The 18,738-nt window shown below is 36.3% G+C and overlaps 1 protein-coding gene across 1 annotated transcript in view; it reads left to right on the forward strand.

Moving 5' to 3' along the window:
• ASH1L (ASH1 like histone lysine methyltransferase) overlaps positions 1-18,738 on the forward strand; it is a 193,892-nt gene that overhangs the window by 87,051 nt on the left and 88,103 nt on the right. Inside the window, exon 6 of the mRNA XM_052636803.1 lies at positions 7,324-7,503. Coding sequence (XP_052492763.1) covers positions 7,324-7,503 — 180 coding nt within the window. The remainder of the gene's footprint in view (positions 1-7,323; positions 7,504-18,738) is intronic.

Genomic DNA, 18,738 nt, shown 5'->3' on the forward strand with positions numbered 1-18,738 from the left:
GTAGCATATGTTATCAAACCTGTGCCCCCTGCAGTGAAAGTGCAGAGTTTTAACCAGGAGACCACTGTTTACATAGGGTTTTTTTGTAGCTCTCTATGCATATATTTATAAAAAATACTTTCTTATAGAGATTTGAATTTTTTTCCTGAAACTAGAAGTATACTGATTCAAGAGTTTAAATTATCTTTTCACATAATCTCTTTTCTTCTCAAATCCTGTTCTTTTCATCAATAGACTATTAACAGTATATTGTGTATTTTTTTACTCTTCTTGATGCATTTACAAATATGTGCATATACAAGGCTGTTCTGTGTAAATGATAACTATTTATATATCTTGAAGATCTTGTAATTTAGTATATATAGTATGTTACTGCATGCTAAGAATATATAATAATTTAAGTATTCTCCTTCAAAGGATTATATATTACTTTTTTACATACAAGTCTTAAATCAGTTGAAATTTACTCTTGTATAAGGTATGAGTTAGTGCTGTGTTTATTACCAGTTATTTATCAAGATTGCATATAATATGTAGTTTCTATAAGTTATATTCTCAGTGGATTTTTGTAGTTTTTTTAATTAAAATATTAAAAATATTTAGAAATGAATAAATACTGTGCTACATATTGAAACTTTGAAATGTAGCAAAAGAGGTACCTAGAGGGATATTTATAGCCAGTAATGCTTATTTTCAAGAATGCTAAAGATTTATGAATGAAGATATTACTGAACAAAACTGGTATCTGATTGCCTTTACACAGTAAAGCCAAACTACTGACAGTGGGTTGTGGTGAAGGAAAGTGTAGTATTTATTATAGGGTGCCAAGCAAGAAGTTAGGACAACTAGTGCTTAAAAAGCCTGAACTCCCTGATGGGTGTTAGGAGAACATTTTTAAAGACAAGGTGAGGGAAGAGCATCCCAGATATATGATCAGCTCATGCACAGATCTCTGAATGGTTGATGATGAGGTAACAGGGTGATGTCACAGAGGTTACATCATCAGTCCTTAGGTCTGTGGTGTTCAGGATCATCACGTAGTTAATTTTCATTTGCTGGTCGTTTGACCATCTGTAAAACAACTTTAGGAAATGTGCATCAGATGCTATTTTCGATGTTAAGTTTAGAGAAAACTAAAGCAGAGGATATAAGGGAGCGGTCTGTCCTGGGAAAGCCCCACAAGCTCCTGCTTGTTTACAAAGAGTCCAGTTAAGAAATCAGAAAAATGAGAATAATTCCCAAAATGTGATGGACAGAGATAAAACATATACATTAAATTAACAAAATAAAACTAAGTTATAGTAGAGTGAATCACTGAAGACCAACATTAGTAATACTAATGATAAAATATATAAACTTCTGGTAAGGTGGATCACTAAGGAAAGAAAAAGGGAATAATAAAATTAGGAAGTAAAAAGGAGTTAAACTATATATGAGAGATTAAAATATGACTACTGTAAGAACTTTATACGTAGAAAATTATAAAACTCAGTTTTAGATATAGAATGGGTGAATATATAGGAAGAACATTGGTAATATTTCATGTTCTTTCCCAGTCATACGCCACTTCCTTGCTATAATCAGTCTCCTGATTTATACCTTTTTTTATACCATTTAAGTATTCAATGCTAGACAATACATTGATAGTTTAGTTTATCCTCCCTGAACTTCACTGAAATGGAATTGCATAGAATATATGCTTTTGTGCCACACCTTTTTTGCTCAACATATAAATGTAAAAACATCTCTGTTTTTGCATGTAGTTGTAGTTACCTCTTTTTTGTTGTTATGTGTTATCCATTGTCTGTGTGTAATACATGTTTTCTTTAAATTATTAAAATATAGATGATCCATCAATTTCTGCTGTACAGCAAAGTGACTCAGTTATACATATATATGTGTGTGTGGGTATATATATATATGTGTGTGTATATATATGTATTCTTTCTCATCTTCTTTTCCATATTGTTTTATCACAGGATATTGAATATAGTTCCCTGTGGTATACAGTAGGACCTTGTTATTTATCCATGCTATATATACTAGTTTGTATTTGCTAATCCCAGACTCCCAGTCCTTCCCTTTTCCACCCCTTCTCCCTCTTGGCAACCGCAAATGTGTTCTCTATGTCTGTGGATCTTTCTATTTCGTAGATAGGTTCATTTGTGTCATATTTTAGACTCCATGTATAAGTGATATCATGGTATTTGTCTTTCTCTTACTTACTTCATTGAGTATGATAATCTCTAGATCTATCCATGTTGATGCAAAACAAAAGGTAGAGTTTTCTGTTTTACTGTTGAGTTATTTTCAGCTTGACACTATTATCCAAAAATATTGCTCTTAACATTCCTGTAATGTTCACTGCTGGATAGGATACTAATTTCTCTAGGGTATATACCTAGGAGTGAAATAAAACACCTGATTTTCCCTAAGTCTTAATTTTAAGCTATGGTTTATTGAGCCAGGGGCATCCCTGGTTGCTCAGTGGTAAAGAATCTGCCTGCAAAGCAGGAGATGCAGGTAACTCTGGTTCAGTCTTTGAGTTGAGAAGATCCACTGGAGAAGGAAATGCCAACCCACTCCAATATTCTTGACTGGGAAATCCCAAGGACAGAGGAGCCTGGTGGGCTACATCCATGGGGTCACAAAGAGTCGGACACAGCTTAGCAACTAAACAGTAGTGTTGAGCTAGCATGGAACTGAGTATAGAACTAGGTAAGAGAAACAAGATCCATGCATGCAAGCTTGCTCATATGACAGAGGTAACCCTACATATCAATAAATAAAGAAAACAATATTCAATAAATGGTGCCCCAAAAGTTTTTATTTTTATTATTTATACTTTTTTATTGAAGTATAGTTGCTTGACAATGTTGTGTGCCCCCAGATTTTATATTGCATAAGAATGGGAATGAAATTGGATTCTGCCCTTTTTTTTAGGTAATTGTTTAATTTTGGGTGTTGCTGCACGTGGGTTTTCTGTCGTCGTGATGAGCGGCAGCTACTCTCCAGTGCAGTGTGCAGGCTTCTCACTCCATTGGCTTCTCTGGTTACAGAGCACAGGCTCGCGGGCGTGCAGGCTTCAGTAGTTGAAGCGTGTGGGCTCTAGACCGCGTGCTCAGTAGTTGTGTTGCATGGACTTAAGTTGTCCTGGGACGTGTGAAATCTTCCTGGATCAGGGATTGAACCCATGTCCCCTGCATTGGCAGGCGGATTCTCAACAACTGGACCACCAGGAAATCCTGCATTCTGTCTTAATCCATGTGTAAAAATCAGTTCCCAGTTGGTTAAATAAATACATAGCATAAAAGATAAACCTTCTAATACAGAATGAAGAAAACTTAATGACCTTTGTTTGAAAGGATTTCATAAACAAGATATCAAAAGCAGTAAGCATACAGGTAAACACTTATAATACTGTATTATATTAAAATTAAGAATTTGTTTGTCGGACATCATCCACATTAATGTACAAATACTTTCTACAGACTTGGAGAGGAAATTTATAACATAATTTAAAAGTTTTGGAATCCAGAATATGTAACGATAAGAGTGTTTCAAATCAACCCAGTATAATCTAGCAATTACCTTTTATATAACTTAGAAAAACGCTTGCCCAGCTATCACCAGAATGCATTTTTTGTAAAGGTGTAGCAAGATTTATTATAATATATAGAAACTGGAAATATCCCTGGTTGACAGGAAAAGGAATAAGTATATAGTACTTTTTTATGCAATGGACTATGATGTGGTAATAAAAATTAATGAATTATAACTGAAGTGTAATGACAATAAATGAGTCTTAGAAACAAGATTTTACGTGAAACAAGACCCTGAAAATTATATACTAACTGATACTGTTTTTATAAAGCAAAAAAACCCATGAAAAATAAATAACATATTGTGTTACTGTAGATAAATATATCATAAAACCATATTTTATTTTATTTTATTTTAATTTTTTGGCCATGCTATGCTGCTTGTGTGATCTTAGTTTCCCCATCAAGGATTAAACCTTAACCAGACCAAGGGAGCCTCAGTGCCAAGTCCAGAGCCTCACTGGACTGCCAAGGAATTCCCATAAAGCCATATTTTCAAATACCTTACCTATCTTCTTTCTCTTCTCTTTCCTGAAGAAGTCAGTCTTAAAGCCATTAAGTAAGTATCCATCTGGGATGTGGAAACCATGATGATCCTGAGCTGGATATTGGAGCCTTAATGATGTGAAGACTTGGGTTATGGGATGAGGGAAAGAGAATATCAACCCAACCTAATTTGTCAAAGCCCTCATGGAATGAGAAGGGCACTAATGAGAGTGCCCAGTATGGGGTGCTAGGGACCAGTAAGGTTAGGAGGTGTTCATCCTAGAACTCCTTACTAAGAATTTTTAAAAGTCTATTAGTATGTATTTTCATTTCCATTATTATCCCCCCAAAGTGAGTCTGATATAGTTGGTCTATAGATAGAACTTGGAGAAACATGCCACTTGAAGAATTTATATATGTAGAATGTATATCGGAGAAGGCAATGGCACCCCACTCCAGTACTCTTGCCTGGAAAATCCCATGGATGGAGGAGCCTGGTAGGCTGCTGTCCATGGGGTCGCGAAGAGTCGGACACGACTGAGCGACTTCACTTTCACATGCATTGGAGACGGAAACGGCAACCCACTCCAGTGTTCTTGCCTGGAGAATCCAGGGACAGCGGAGCCTGGTGGGCTGCCGTCTATGGGATTGCACAGAGTCGGACACGACTGAAGCGACTTAGCAGCAGCAGCAGAACGTATGTAGACACATGTAAGCAAGGAAGCAGATAACATTTTTGAATGAAGGAAGAAGCATAAGGTAAGATGAAAGAAGTAAAAATGAATCTGTCTGATAAGGAGAATAGGAAGACATAAATAATAAAATATGAAATCTACCCGTCTGTCTCATGACCAAGTAAGATTTCTCCCAGATATATAAAACTTGTTCAACATTCAAAAATCAATTAATGTGATTCGTTACATTAATGAATAAAAAGAAACATCACATGGTCATAGCAATAAATGCATAAAGGTTTTTTTTTACAAAAATCTATTGTGTTCATGATTATAAACCTAGAAATCTAGGAATAAAAAGAAACTACCTCAACCTAATAAAAGCTGTATGTAAAAAACCCAAAGCTGACAACTTTGGTGGTAAAAGACAGAGCTTTTCCACTGTTACTGATAACTAGGAAAGGAAGTGAAGTGAAAGTCACTCAGTCATGTCCGACTCTTTGCCATCGCATGGACTATACAGTCCATGGAATTCTCCAGGCCAGAATAGTGGAGTGGATAGCCTTTCCCTTCTCCAGGGGATCTTTGCAACCCAGGGATCAAACCCAGGTCTCCTCCATTGCAGGCAGCCTCTTTACCACCTGAGCCACAAGGGAAACCCAAGAATACTGGAGTGGGTAGCCTATTCCTTCTCCAGCAGATCTTCTCAACCCAGGAATGGAACTGGGGTCTCCTGCATTGCAGGTGGATTCTTTACCAACTGAACTATGTTGGAAGCCCCCAAAGAAAGAAGGCCCACTTCAACATTGTGTTGAAATTCCTAGCCAGAGCAGTTAGGCAAGAAAAAGAAAAGTCAGCCTGTGTTTGGGGGTTGAAAGACAAGATATCAGTGCTACCCAAAGCGATCTACAGATTCAGTGCAGTCTCTGTCAAAATCCCAATAATGTTTTGTGTGAAATAGAAAAATCCATCCTAAAATTCATGAGGAATCTCAAGGGAGTCCAAATAGCCAAAACAATCTTAAAGAAAAGAACAATGTTGGAGGACTCATACTTCCAGATGTTTTTCTTTTTATTGTCCATTTTCATCATCTAGGACCTTTAACTCTGATGTTATATTTAAATGATGATAGCAGACATTTGTCTTACCCTTTATATTATGGAAACTATTCAGCCTTGCACTAAGTGAGAGGCAAAAAGAAAATCTAGAAAATTCCCTGATGTGTCATTGCTTTGGTCCCAAGAGGCCCAGCCAGTCTGTATGCTTATGTTTATTTTTTAATTTCCAAGGATTTTCGTTTGGCTTAATGGGAGGATAGGTAGAAATGTCTAATCATCCTTACCTCGAACTGTATTCACCTTAATTTTTAGAGGTGTTTTTGATTGATTTAAAATTCTCTTTTGACAGGCTCCCCCCTTCCCCTCCTTTCAGCAATTAAAGATGTTTTTTCATTGCCTTCTAGCTTGCATTATTTGAGACATGAAATCTGCATTCATTCTTATTTTTGTACTCCTGTATATAGACTGTGTATTTTTTCTCTTACTCCTTTTATTTTCTTCGTCAATACTTTCCGACAAGTTTATTATGATACACCATACTTGTTTTAGCTTATATTGCTTATGGTTTGTTTAACTTCTTGGAACTTTGGGCTCTTTTTATCAAATTTAGAAAATTTTGGTCATCGCTTTTTTTTTTTGAATTTTTGAATATTATAAATATCACATTATTGTGTGTCTGTTTTTGTTCTTTTTTATAGGTTTGATTTTATTTTGGTCGTCAGTTAAACTACTCGTGGATAGCTTTGGATTCTTTTGAAGATAATTTTTAAGCTTTATTAGGACAGGCTTTTACTCCAGAGATAGTTGTCATACAAAGATGGAGAATGTTATCTTCTGGGATCTCTATTGAATGCCCACAGTGTTGGGCAGTGTCTTTCACTCTCCCTAGTGGATTCTGAGTATCTGTCATCATGTGTGAGCTCTGGAAATTGTTTGGGTTGTAATATTCTGGTGGTTCTTTGTCCAGCCTTATGGAATTTCACCTTGCACATATACAAACCTAGTACTGATAGATAGTGTACTAAAGAAGACCCTTACACAGATTTCTGAAGTTGTTTTTCTCCTTTACTCTCTCCACTCCAGTACTCTGCCTCATGAATTCTGTCTCAGTCCCTCCACAGTCTGATCTCTCTTAGCCCTTTCGGTTGGCCATTCTCTGCTTTGGGTCTACTCCCTCTACCTCAGTTGTTCTTATAAAAGCAGGTTATCTCTTTCTTTCTTTCTTTCTTTTTTTTCCCCCAATTTTCTCAGGAATCACAGTGCTGCAGAACAAAATGTCTGATAATTGTTTGACTTTCTCCAGGTTTATAGTAGTTTGCTGTGTTTCTGTTAGTTTCTATCAGGAGGACAAATCTGGTATCTGTTACTCCTCCATGACCAGATAAGGAAGTCCCCATATCTCTCTCTTTTTTTTTTAATTGCTGTGATGTTATTTTTAATAGGTAATCATTTGTAGGGAAAAAAAAATTCACCATAAAATTATCTTTAAACTTCTCTTTCTAGCTTTACTGAAGCAGCAGTTGAGATTCCCAGTCCTCCTGAAACCCCAGCCAAACCTCCCGAACCTGAAAGTACCTTGCAGCCTGTGCTTTCTCTCATCCCAAGAGAAAAGAAGGCCCCACGTCCCCCAAAGAAGAAGTATCAGAAAGCAGGGCTGTATTCTGATGTATACAAAACTACAGAGTAAGTAGTGGTACCTGTCAGCTGACATCCTTTAAAGACCTGTTATTCTTCTATGTTTTAAATAATACTTTGAATATCAAGGGAAAAAAACCCAATACAAATGTAATATACACAAATACAAATCTCATCACAAGTACCTCTGTGTTCACTGTACTCATGATATGTTCTGGGGGGCTAATTATTTTCCCTGATCTTTTATCCTCTCTGCCTTTCTAGATTATATTTCTGTAGTTTGTATTCTAATGGTGCCTTTTTTGTTAATTGAAAATAAGAAAGGGAGCACTGTGCATGTATCTAAAAATAATCTTGATGATTTTCTACACTCACTCCTCATTTGATTCCTCACTTGTTAAATGCTTTCTGTGTTCCAAACTATTTGCCAGAGGAGTAAAGTACTCCTTACTTTTAAGAATTTCATATTCTCTTGGGAAAGTACAGCTTAATAAGTCCTCTGATAGAGAATTTTTAAAAACCCAAAGAGCTATCAACTAACTATATCATTGAGTAAGAAGTGATTCACAGGAGTATAGCAGAGTTTGGTTTTGGAGGTTCACAGTAGTCTGCAAGATGGAATAGGGCATTCCAGTTAGGTAGAATATCATGTACCAAGGCACATACTAGGATACAGAAATTTTTCATATATTAGAACAACTTAGAAGTTCACTTTTTCTGAAATGTAATGGTGTGGAAAGTAAGCATTGTGTGATAGGGACCACAAAAACATGGACTTTACTGACTCAAGATACTTATGCCACTAAGCTACATGAAGTTTAAAATGCTATTTTTTTAAAAAAGGAAGTAAAAAGTGCAGCTTTGTGTTTTAAGATGATAACTCTGGCTACAGAGTAGAAAAATGAATGAGGGAGTTAATAATGGCAGAAATTGACACTAATCGTCAAAGGTCATGAGGTCTGAGTTTAGTCAAGAAAGGAATGAAATTGAAAGAGAAACAGTTATGTTTTAGAGATGCATCTGACCTGATGTGGTTAAAGTAATCAACATGAAAACCATAGCACTTTATTTTGCATTGAAATGACCTTTCATTAATGTGTCATCAAGATAGATATCACATAAACTCTTTGAGTCCATTTCTGCTGCTTATGTTGTGAAATGTTTTATTAGTTAAGCTTAGTTTCAGCAGCTAATGATTAGAAATCCTCATAAATAATCAAGATTGTTTAAAGACAAACACTTATTTTCCTTTAATTTATAAGAAGTTGTGAAGTACACAGTTCAGAGTTAACATGCCATCTTCACAGTATCTTCAGGGACCTAGACTCCTTTTATTCTGTTCTTCCATTTCAGCACCAAGCTTGTGTTCCTATGGTTACACTTTGTTCCAGGATAACTATCATAAAGTCTTCATTGCAGAAAGTATAAAAGAGGAAAGGGAGTAAAAAACATTTACCTTCTTTGTAAGGAAGCATTGTGAACTGAATGTGTCTGCCTCAAATTTCATATATTGAAGCCCTAATCCCTAGTGTGGTGATATTTGGAGATGACAGCTTTGGGAAGTAATCAGATCATGTGGTGGAGCCCTCCTGAATGAGATTAACACCCTGATAAAGAGAGACACTGAGAGAGATGATTTCTTTCTCCACCATGTGAGAGTACAACAAGAAAGCAGTATCTGCAAGCCAGGAAGAAGGCTCTCACTTAGAACTGAACCCTGATCTTGGACTTCCCATCCTCCAGAACAGTGGAAATAACATTTTGTTATTTAGACCAGCAAGTCTATTGGTAATTCGATATAGCTACTAATCTAAGAAAGGAAACTACAAAACCTCATAGCTACTGACCAAAATACAGACATGTAAGCACGCTTCAGCCACAGCCGAAAAGTAATGATCATTGTTTCAGATGACAGTGCAGAAAAAAAATTAGCATTCTGTCATTACAAATAAGAAAATGAATATATATTTTGGGAAGATCTTTCATAGTAATGATTTTAAAGCAGTGTTTTTGCTGAATAGAAAAGCAGATATGTGTGAAATTTTTTGCTAAAGTTTAAGTCATACTTTTTTGCTAATGTGCTTTTCCTGGATTGAATTCTGAAAAATGGGAGATTAATCATAAAATCAGTCTGTGCCTCAAAAGACTAGTATCATCAACTACATCAGTGTTTTAAAATGTCTCTAGTCAGGCAGAAGTCTTTCACTCTGAGAAGGACCTCGTTTATGCTAGAACTCGTTCTTCATCTCACATAAATAAATAGTAAGAAAATGGTTTATTGGGGATTCTTCTTAAAACATTTATCAAATACATGTGTGCATTCTTAAAAGCTACAAAGCCAATATATTTTTGTGGGCTGGCTGCTTTTTATTGATAGCAGTTAGGGTGTAGGTTGTTTGTTTTGAAAAAAATAATTATTTAGAACAGTTTTAGGTTCACAACAGAATTGTTGGAAAGTACAGAGATATTACATATATTCCCTGTCCTTATATACCACAGTGGTACCTTTTTGACAGTCAGTGAACCTGTATTGACACAGTATCACTCAAAGTTTGTAGTAGACATTTGGATTTGCTTTTGGTGTTGTACATTCTATGGATTTGGGTAAATGTATAATGACAGGTATCTACCATTGTAGTAGCACAAAATAGTTTTGCTGCCCTAAAAGTCCTCCATGCTTGAGAAATTTGGTTTTTTTGGTCACAGAATGGTACAAGACAATTCCAAGTTTATTCTTTTTTATATAAATCATTATAGGTTTTAAAAAGTTATGAGGGGAGAGTGTGAATCAATTAAAATTGAATCAAGATAAGACCACACTATCAGTATGGAAGATGAATTAGATGAGCAGATATTAGAAGTAAGAAGACTATTAGGATGTAAGAAGGCTATTAGGAAGGTTATACTCTGTGGTTTTCCAGGATAGATCTAATGTGATAGCAGTGGCTAGATATTGGAAAAGGTGGACTCTTGAAGTTTTTTGACATTAAAATTGAAATGAATTAAACACTGATTGGTTGGTAGGGAGTAAAGGACTGGGCTAGAGTCAATGATGATCCCAGTGTTTTGTTTTGTATTCCTGGGTGTGTGATGATGTCATTAACTAATACACTGGATAAAAGTGGTATGGCCAGTATTCCTTAGATTAAGTGAGCCTCTATTACCATGAATATGAATATGTACATGTACATATATAGGCACCAAAAAATGTCTTTGCCTAAAGCAAGTCAAATTTATTTTATAGTCCTTGAGGTCAGAAGTCTGAATTGAATCTCTCTAGGCTAAAGTCAAGGTTTTAGCACAACTGTGTTTCTTTTATCGGCTCTAGGGTAGAATTCTTTCTCTTCCCTTTGCAGAATCAGGAGGCTACTCGAGTTCCTTGGCTTGGGGCCACTTCTCTGTTCAGAACCAGCAATAAAGACATTGAGATCATTGAGGCTGAGTCCTCACATTGAATCACTTCAACCTTGGTTCTGTTTTTACTTTTCTTTTTTTTTTCACTGACTCTGCCTCATTTATATTCCTCTTTCATTTATAAGGACCCTTGTGGTTAAGTTGGGCCTACCCAGATAATCCAGAATAATCTCCCTATTTTAAAGTCAACAGATGAGAAACCTTAATTACATCTACATATTCCAGCTTCTGGGAAGTTTTATTTGAGGAGGAGGTTGTATATTTTTGTGCCTGCTATACACGTCTCTGGAGAAGGCAGTGGCACCCCACTCCAGTACTCTTGCCTGGAAAATCCCATGGACGGAGGAGCCTGGTAGGCTGCAGTCCATGGGGTCGCTAAGGGTTGGACACGACTGAGCGACTTCACTTTCACTCTGCACTTTCATGCATTGGAGAAGGAAATGGCAACCTACTCCAGTGTTCTTGCTTGGAGAATCCCAGGGACTGGGGAGCCTGGTGGGCTGCCATCTGTGGGGTCGCACAGAGTCGGACACAACTGAAATGACTTAGCAGCAGCATACATGTCTAGCTTATAGGATTTGGAATGGGATATCTTGCCTGGAGAATCCCAGGGACGGGGGAGCCTGGTGGGCTGCTATCTCTGGGGTCGCACAGAGTCGGACACGGCTGAAGTGACTCAGCAGCAGCAGCAGCAGCAGCAGCAGCAGCAGCAGCAGCAGCAGCAGCAGCAGCAGCAGCAAGGGGTATTGACTTCTTATTTTTTATGTGTCTTTTATATATCTGGTAGTTGTAAAAATGCTGTATTACTTTTGGAATTTAAATTTTATCTAATAGGGATTTTAAAGAATATGAAATACCAGATACACTTCAGGTGAATTGGAGAGTGAACTTTAAAGTGTACATTATGGTAAAATAGCATGATATCAAATATTAACACTACTTTGAAAGGGAGCTTTTGGTTCTTTTGTTGGGGGAGGACTCTGCTTTTAGTTCAGTCACTGTCACATAATGTTTTGGGCAGACTGCTTAGTTTCCCTGGAAATGGTAAAAATGAAACTTGATAATATAAAGTGAAGCTATTGAATTACATGCGATTCATGGGGTCACAAAGAGTCAGACATGACTGAGCGACTGAACTGAACTGAACTACATACTTCTTATCTTAAGACTATCCTGACTCAAAAATTGTGACTTCTATGTTTTATAAAAATAAAACACATGCTTTCTTTGATTTATAGGCTCCTTTTGAGTACTAAATCTGTTATAGGAAATAGGATAACTATAACTTTCAGGCTTACAGAACATTGCTTGTTTGCATGGGAATTAATATATGTGTAAAATTTAGATGTATTTATTATATATTAATACTATAATATTTATATTATGTGTATAATACATAATATTTACACTTAGCTGTCATTTCCTCAAAATAAAATGTTTTATCTTTGGAAATAAAATGAAAGCATGGTACCATTTTACATTTGATATATTATTTAAATTTTTAGAATGCTTTCATATTAAATCTGTGGGAAACAGTAAAGTAGATGGTTACTATCTACTGTTTAAGAAACTGACACAGAAAAGTTAAAGAACTTAAGTTTACAAAATTTATCATCAAAATAATTATTGGGGTTTTTAATGCCTAGAGGTTCCACCACTCTTATTTCACCAGTAAATCATGCTGCTTTTCAGAAACTGAGGTTCAAGGGGTACTGCCTTAGAATTTCTTTGTTATAGATAATCTCATGGTTACGGTTGGATTAAATACCAGAATATGGTTCATTTTCCCCTGAAATTCTTTAGGAACATTGTAGGTCTAAATTCAGCTTAAATAGGAATGCAGACTGGATGAATGCAGACCTCACGCCATTCCTATTTAGTATCAATAGAAAGGCGTGCCTGCGTGCTTAGTCGTGTCTGACTTTTTTGCTACCTCATGGATTGTGGCCCACCAGGCTCCTCTGTCCATGGAATTTTCCAACCAGCAGTACTGGAGTGGGTTGCCATTTCCTCCTCCAGGGGATCTTCCCGACCCAGGGATCAAACCTGTGGCTCCTGCACTGGCAGGCAAATACCCACGGAGACACCTGGGAAGCCATGGAGTAGCAATAGTTTTGAATTTTTATTGTTAATTAATAAACTTTTTTAGAGCAGTTTTAGGCAAAACAGAGCAGAGAGTACAAAGATTCCCATATATCCCTTGCCCCCATCCACACTCAACTTCCCTCATTTCAGCTAGCCCTAATCCTTCATTTGACAGATGCAAAAACCGAAGCTAATAAAAGGTTAAATGACTTGCTGGAGTCCCACAGATCATTTTAACAAAACAAGGTAAAAATTTCAGTTTATCTGATTTTATCTTAATCACTAAGAAAGCAAAAATGATGGGTGTTTATTTATTGAGGTATAATTGAACCACAAAATTATATTGGCTTCAGCTGTACAACATGTTAGGTGTTTGTGAATCTGCAAAATAATCACATAAGTGTAGTTAAACATCTGTCACCATTGTTGTGTCCAACTCTTTTCGACCCCATGGACTATAGCACACCAGGCTTCCTCGTCCATCACCAACTCCCAGAGCTTGCTCAGACTCATGTCCATCAAGTTAGTGATGCCATCCAGCCTCTCATCCTCTTCATTCCCTTCTCCTCTTGCCTGCAGTCTTTCCCAGCATCAGGGTCTTTTCTAATTAGTCAGTTCTTCACATCAGGTAGCCGGAGTATTGAATCTTCAGCTTCAGCAACTGTCCTTCCAATGAATATTCAGGACTGATTTATTTTAGGATTGACTGGTTTAATATCCTTACAGACTGAATAATAGTCCATTATTTATTTGTGTGTGTCTATATATACATATCACATTCATCTCTCAGGAGACACTTAGGCTGTTTCCTTGTCTTTGCTATTGTAAATAACACTGTTGTGAACATGAAGGTACGGTGATCTTTTTAAGATAGTTTTTTTTTTTTTGCTTGCTTCGGATTAATACCCAGAAGTAGAATTGTTAGGTCATTGGTAGTTCTAGTCTTAATTTTTTGAAGAACATCCTTACTGCTTTCCATAGTGGCTTTGCCAGTTTACATTCTGACCAGCAGTACACAAGGATTCCCTTTTCTTCACATCCTCACTAACAATTGCTATTTCTTGTCTTTTTGATAATAACCATCCTGACAGTTTGAAGGTGATGGCTCGTTGTTGTTTTGATTCGCACTTCCCAGCCAATGAATATACTTTAATGTACCTGTTGGTCTTCTGTATGTCTTAGTTGGAAGAATGTCTATTCAGATCATCTGCCCATTTTTAAATAAGATTGTTTGTTTATTTGTTTTTGCTCTTGAGTTGTATGAGTTCTTTATAAAATTTGTGTATTAACCCCTTATCAGATATAATGTGCAAATATTTTCTACCATTAAATAGTTTGACTTTTAATCTTGCTTATGGTTTCCTGTGCTGTACAGAAGCTTTTCAGTTTATCTTTGCTTTTGAAGAAGCCTTTGCTTTAGGTATCAAATCCAAAAAAAAATCATATCAGGAAATGTTCCAAGTAGAAGTTTTTAAAACAAACGTAGCTTCATGTTTTAAAATTTTTAATTAACTATATTGTGGTTAAATATACATCATAAAATTTACTATTTTAATCATTTTAAGTACACCATTCACTACCATTAAGTACATTACCTTGTTATGCAAACATCACCACTGTCCACCTGCAGAACTTTTTCATCATCTCAAACTGAATTGTTTTATTTCTAAAATATGAAACTAGTATGGTTTTCCAGATGGCTCAGTGGTAAAGAATCCGCCTGCCGATGCAGGAGCCACAGGAGATGCAGGTTGAAGCACTCTGTCCGAAAGATTCTGTGGAGTACCTAAGTGTGACGATATATGCAAAATGACTGGCATACAGTAGACACTCAAGAGTAAATCTTAGCTGTTGCTTCTGCATCTCACTCTTCCAAACAGTTGTTTCATATCTCCTAGAGTATGTTTTCTATCCTCTTTTTTTTGAGTAAACAGTTTTACTGAGATGTAATTCACGTATACAGTAACCTATTTCAATGGTACAAGTCATCAGTTTTTGGTATATTACATTATTAATTTTTTAATTCTGAAATACTTAAAAATTTGGCATTTTAACCCTTCTTAAGGTTATATTTCAGTGGCATTAATTCACAGTGTAATATAACATAACCACTATTTCCAGAATTTTTTCATTACCCTAAATAGAAACTCTTTAATAGTTAAGCAAAAACTTCCACTCCTACTAAAACTCTCCTCAGCCCACCATAGTGTCTCATGTACTTTCAGTCTCTATAATTTCCCTCATCTGGGTGCCCCATGTTAGTGGAAACATACACAATATTTGTGTTTTGGGGTCTGGATTATTTTATTTAACATAATGTCTCTGCTGCTGCTGCTGATAATGTCTCTACCTTTCATTTATGTCATAGCATATATCAGAACTTCATTCCTTTTTATGGTTAATACTCCATTGTACATACATACCACATTTTGTTTATTCATCTGTTGATGAGCACTTGGGTTATTTCTGTCTTTTGGCTATCGTGAACAATGCTGCAGTGAACATTGGCATACGTTTATCTGTTCAGGTTCCTGTTTTCAGTCCTTCATGTATAAACTTAGGGGTAAAATTGCTAGATCATATGGTGATTTTATATTTAGCTTTTTAAAAAACCACCAAACTTTTCCACAGTGGCTGCATTGCACCATTGAGTGTTCATCATACAGTTAATTTACTGATTTGCAATCTTTCTACTCTGTTAATTTGTTTTCACATATAAGTTTTCCTCTTAGCACTGCTTTTACTGCACCACATAAGTTTTGTTTTGTCCTATTTTTGTTTCATTCATTTAAAAATATTTTCCAATTTCCCTTTAGATTTTTTATTTGATCCAGTTGCTTACAAGTATGTTGTTTAGTTTCTCATGTAAGTGAATTTTTCAGTTTCATTTCATATCTAGTTTCATTCCTTTGTGATCAGAAAAGATATTCCTTAAGGTTTTAATAATTTTTGATTTATTGAGTTCTTTTGTAGCCTAACATGGTCTTCCTGAAGAATCTTCAGTGTGCACTTGAGAAAACTATGTAATCTTCTGTTGTCAGGTGGAATCTTGTTTCAGTTTTCGTTAGATCCTGTTGGTTTATAATGTTCTAATATTTATTGGTCTTATATGTGGTTGTTCTAACATTTATTGAAATTGGTAAGTTGAAATTTGCCAACTGTTACTGTGCAAGTGTCCATTTCTCTCAAATTCTGTCCATGTTTCCATCATATATTTTGGATCCTCTGATGTTTGGTGGATTTTTTTTATATATAATTGTTATAACTTTGTGGTGAATGGGCCCTCTTGTCAATATTTGATGTTCTTCTTTGTCCTTTGTAACTTTTTTTACTTAAAGTCTCTATTTTTTGTTCCTATCTTTGGATCTAAAGTGAATCACTTACATTTAGCTTGTATGTAGTTGGATCATGCTTTCTATCCATTTTGTTCCTCTATACCTTTGATTGGAAAGTCTCATCTATTTACATTTAAAGTAGTTATTAATAAGGAAAGTTTTATGCTTATTATTTTGTTTTCCATATGTCTTATAGCTTTTCATCCCTCATTTCCTCCATTACTGCCTTCTTTTGTACTTAGCTGATCTTGTAGTTACCTGTTTGATTCCCTTCTCAATCTGTTTTGTGTATATTCTGTAGCTGTTTTGGGCTTCCCTGGTGGCTCAGATGGCAAAGAATCTGCCTACAATGCAGGTGACCCAGGTTCAGTCCCTGGGTTGAGAAGACCCCCTGGAGAAGGGAATGGCAACCCACGCCAGTATTCTTGCCTGGAGAATTCCATGGACAGAGGAACCTGGTGAGTCCATGAGGTCTCAAAGAGTCGTACACGACTGAGCGACTAACACATCACTTATCACTATTTTGTCTTTGGTTACCATGGAGATTACATATAACTTCCTAAAGATATAAATCTGTAATTTGGATTGATACCAACTTCAGTCACATGCAAAAATACTATTCCTATAAAGCTTATGTCTCCTTTTTATTATTGACATTACAGATTACATCTTTATTCATTTTGTGCCCTAAAACACATTTATAATTATTTTTTATGCATTTATCTTTTAAATCCTGTTTTCTGTACTCTGTTTCTCTGCAGTCACCCATCATGATTAAACTATAAGAAGAGCCTCTAGCCTCTTTTGTCCTAGAAAAAAATCTTTTTTCTTTTTTTTTGTGTGCCACGGCATGTGGTATCTTAGTTCCCCCACCAGGGATTGAACTTGTGCCCTCTGCATTGGAAGTGCAGAGTCTTAACCACTGCACCATCAGGGAAGTCCTCAGAGTCTTTTTTCCTTGGCTGCACTGGTCTCGGTTGCTGCGTGTGGACTTTCTCCAGTCAGGAGCTGCTCTTTGCTGCAGTGCTCAGGCTTGGTTGCAGAGCGTGGCTCTGGAGCACACAGGCTGTATGGTGCACACAGTAGTTGTGCACGCAGTACAGTCTAGAGCACACGGTAGTTGTGGCGTACAGGCTGCGTTGCTCCCTGGGATGTGGGATCCTTCTAGAGTAGGGATGGAACTCATGTCTCCTGCATTGGCAGGCAGTTTCTTAACCACTGTAGCACCAGGGAAGTCCCCCAAAAGTCATTTTATGATAATAATACTAATAATAAATACAGATTGCATTAACAGAACTGATAAAGAACTCTCCACATGTGATTGGTTTAGCTCCTAATGTAGGGTAGAACATATCAGATCATCACTGTTTAGTCTCAGGAATTATGATGATTTATGAAAGTTCAGTCTGCCACGTAGAAATGGAGAAGCATTGGAAAGGAGTCCATAACCACATTTACATTCTGTTCTGTTTTTTATAGAAGCTTGCGTGTGTTTATGTGCTCAGTCGTGTCCCAGCTCTTTGTAATCCCATGAACTGAAGCCATCAGGCTCCTCTGTCCATGGAATTTCCTAGGCAAGAATACTAGAGTGGATTGCCATTTCCTGCTCTAGAGGTTCTTCCCACCCCAGGGATCGACCTCGAAATCCTGTATATCTTGCACTGGCAGATGGAATCTTTACCACTTGAGCCACCTGGTTATGTACAAATATGTTTGTATCTGGCATTGAATAGGGAAGAGCTGTTGTTCTAGCTCCCTCTAGTGATAACATATTCCTGATGGACTTCTAATAACATGATTTACTATATTCTAATAAAAAATAAGATTTAAGATACTTCAAAAATTATATCCCGTTCATACAATGGAATATTATGTAGCCTTAAAAAAGAAGGAATTTTGACACCTCCTACAATATGGATGAATTTTTAAAGTATTATTTCAAGTGAAGAGCCAGACATATTTGAGTAATCTAGGTACCTGTCATTCCACTTATGATAGGTACCTAGAGTAGTCAGATGCATGGAAAAAGAATGGTGACTGGTGGTTACCAGGGGCTGGTGGCAGTTATTATTCAGTGGGTACATAGATTCAGTCGTACAAGATGGAGTGTTCCCTAGATAGATGCAGTGATGGTTGTATAAAGTAAAACTGTGAATGTACTTAATACCCTGAGCTACACACTTAAGATTTGTTAAAATGGGAAATTTTACATTATATATATTTTACCAGGAATACTTTGCAAGAAATCCATTACCTGAACTTGTGAGATACTCCTCCAGTCAGTTCTTTAGACTAGAAAATTATATAGCCTTCCCTTAGGAAATGTGTGTCTCAAGCTCTAAATGCCATCAGAATTCATGGGAGAGATAGGAAAACATAATTTTGTGATGAAAATTGAAAATTAACATGTCTTAAAGTGTAGAAATTACAAATTACATCATCATTGCTA

The sequence above is a fragment of the Budorcas taxicolor genome, chromosome 3, assembly GCF_023091745.1.
Source record: "Budorcas taxicolor isolate Tak-1 chromosome 3, Takin1.1, whole genome shotgun sequence".
Lineage (NCBI taxonomy): Eukaryota > Metazoa > Chordata > Mammalia > Artiodactyla > Bovidae > Budorcas > Budorcas taxicolor.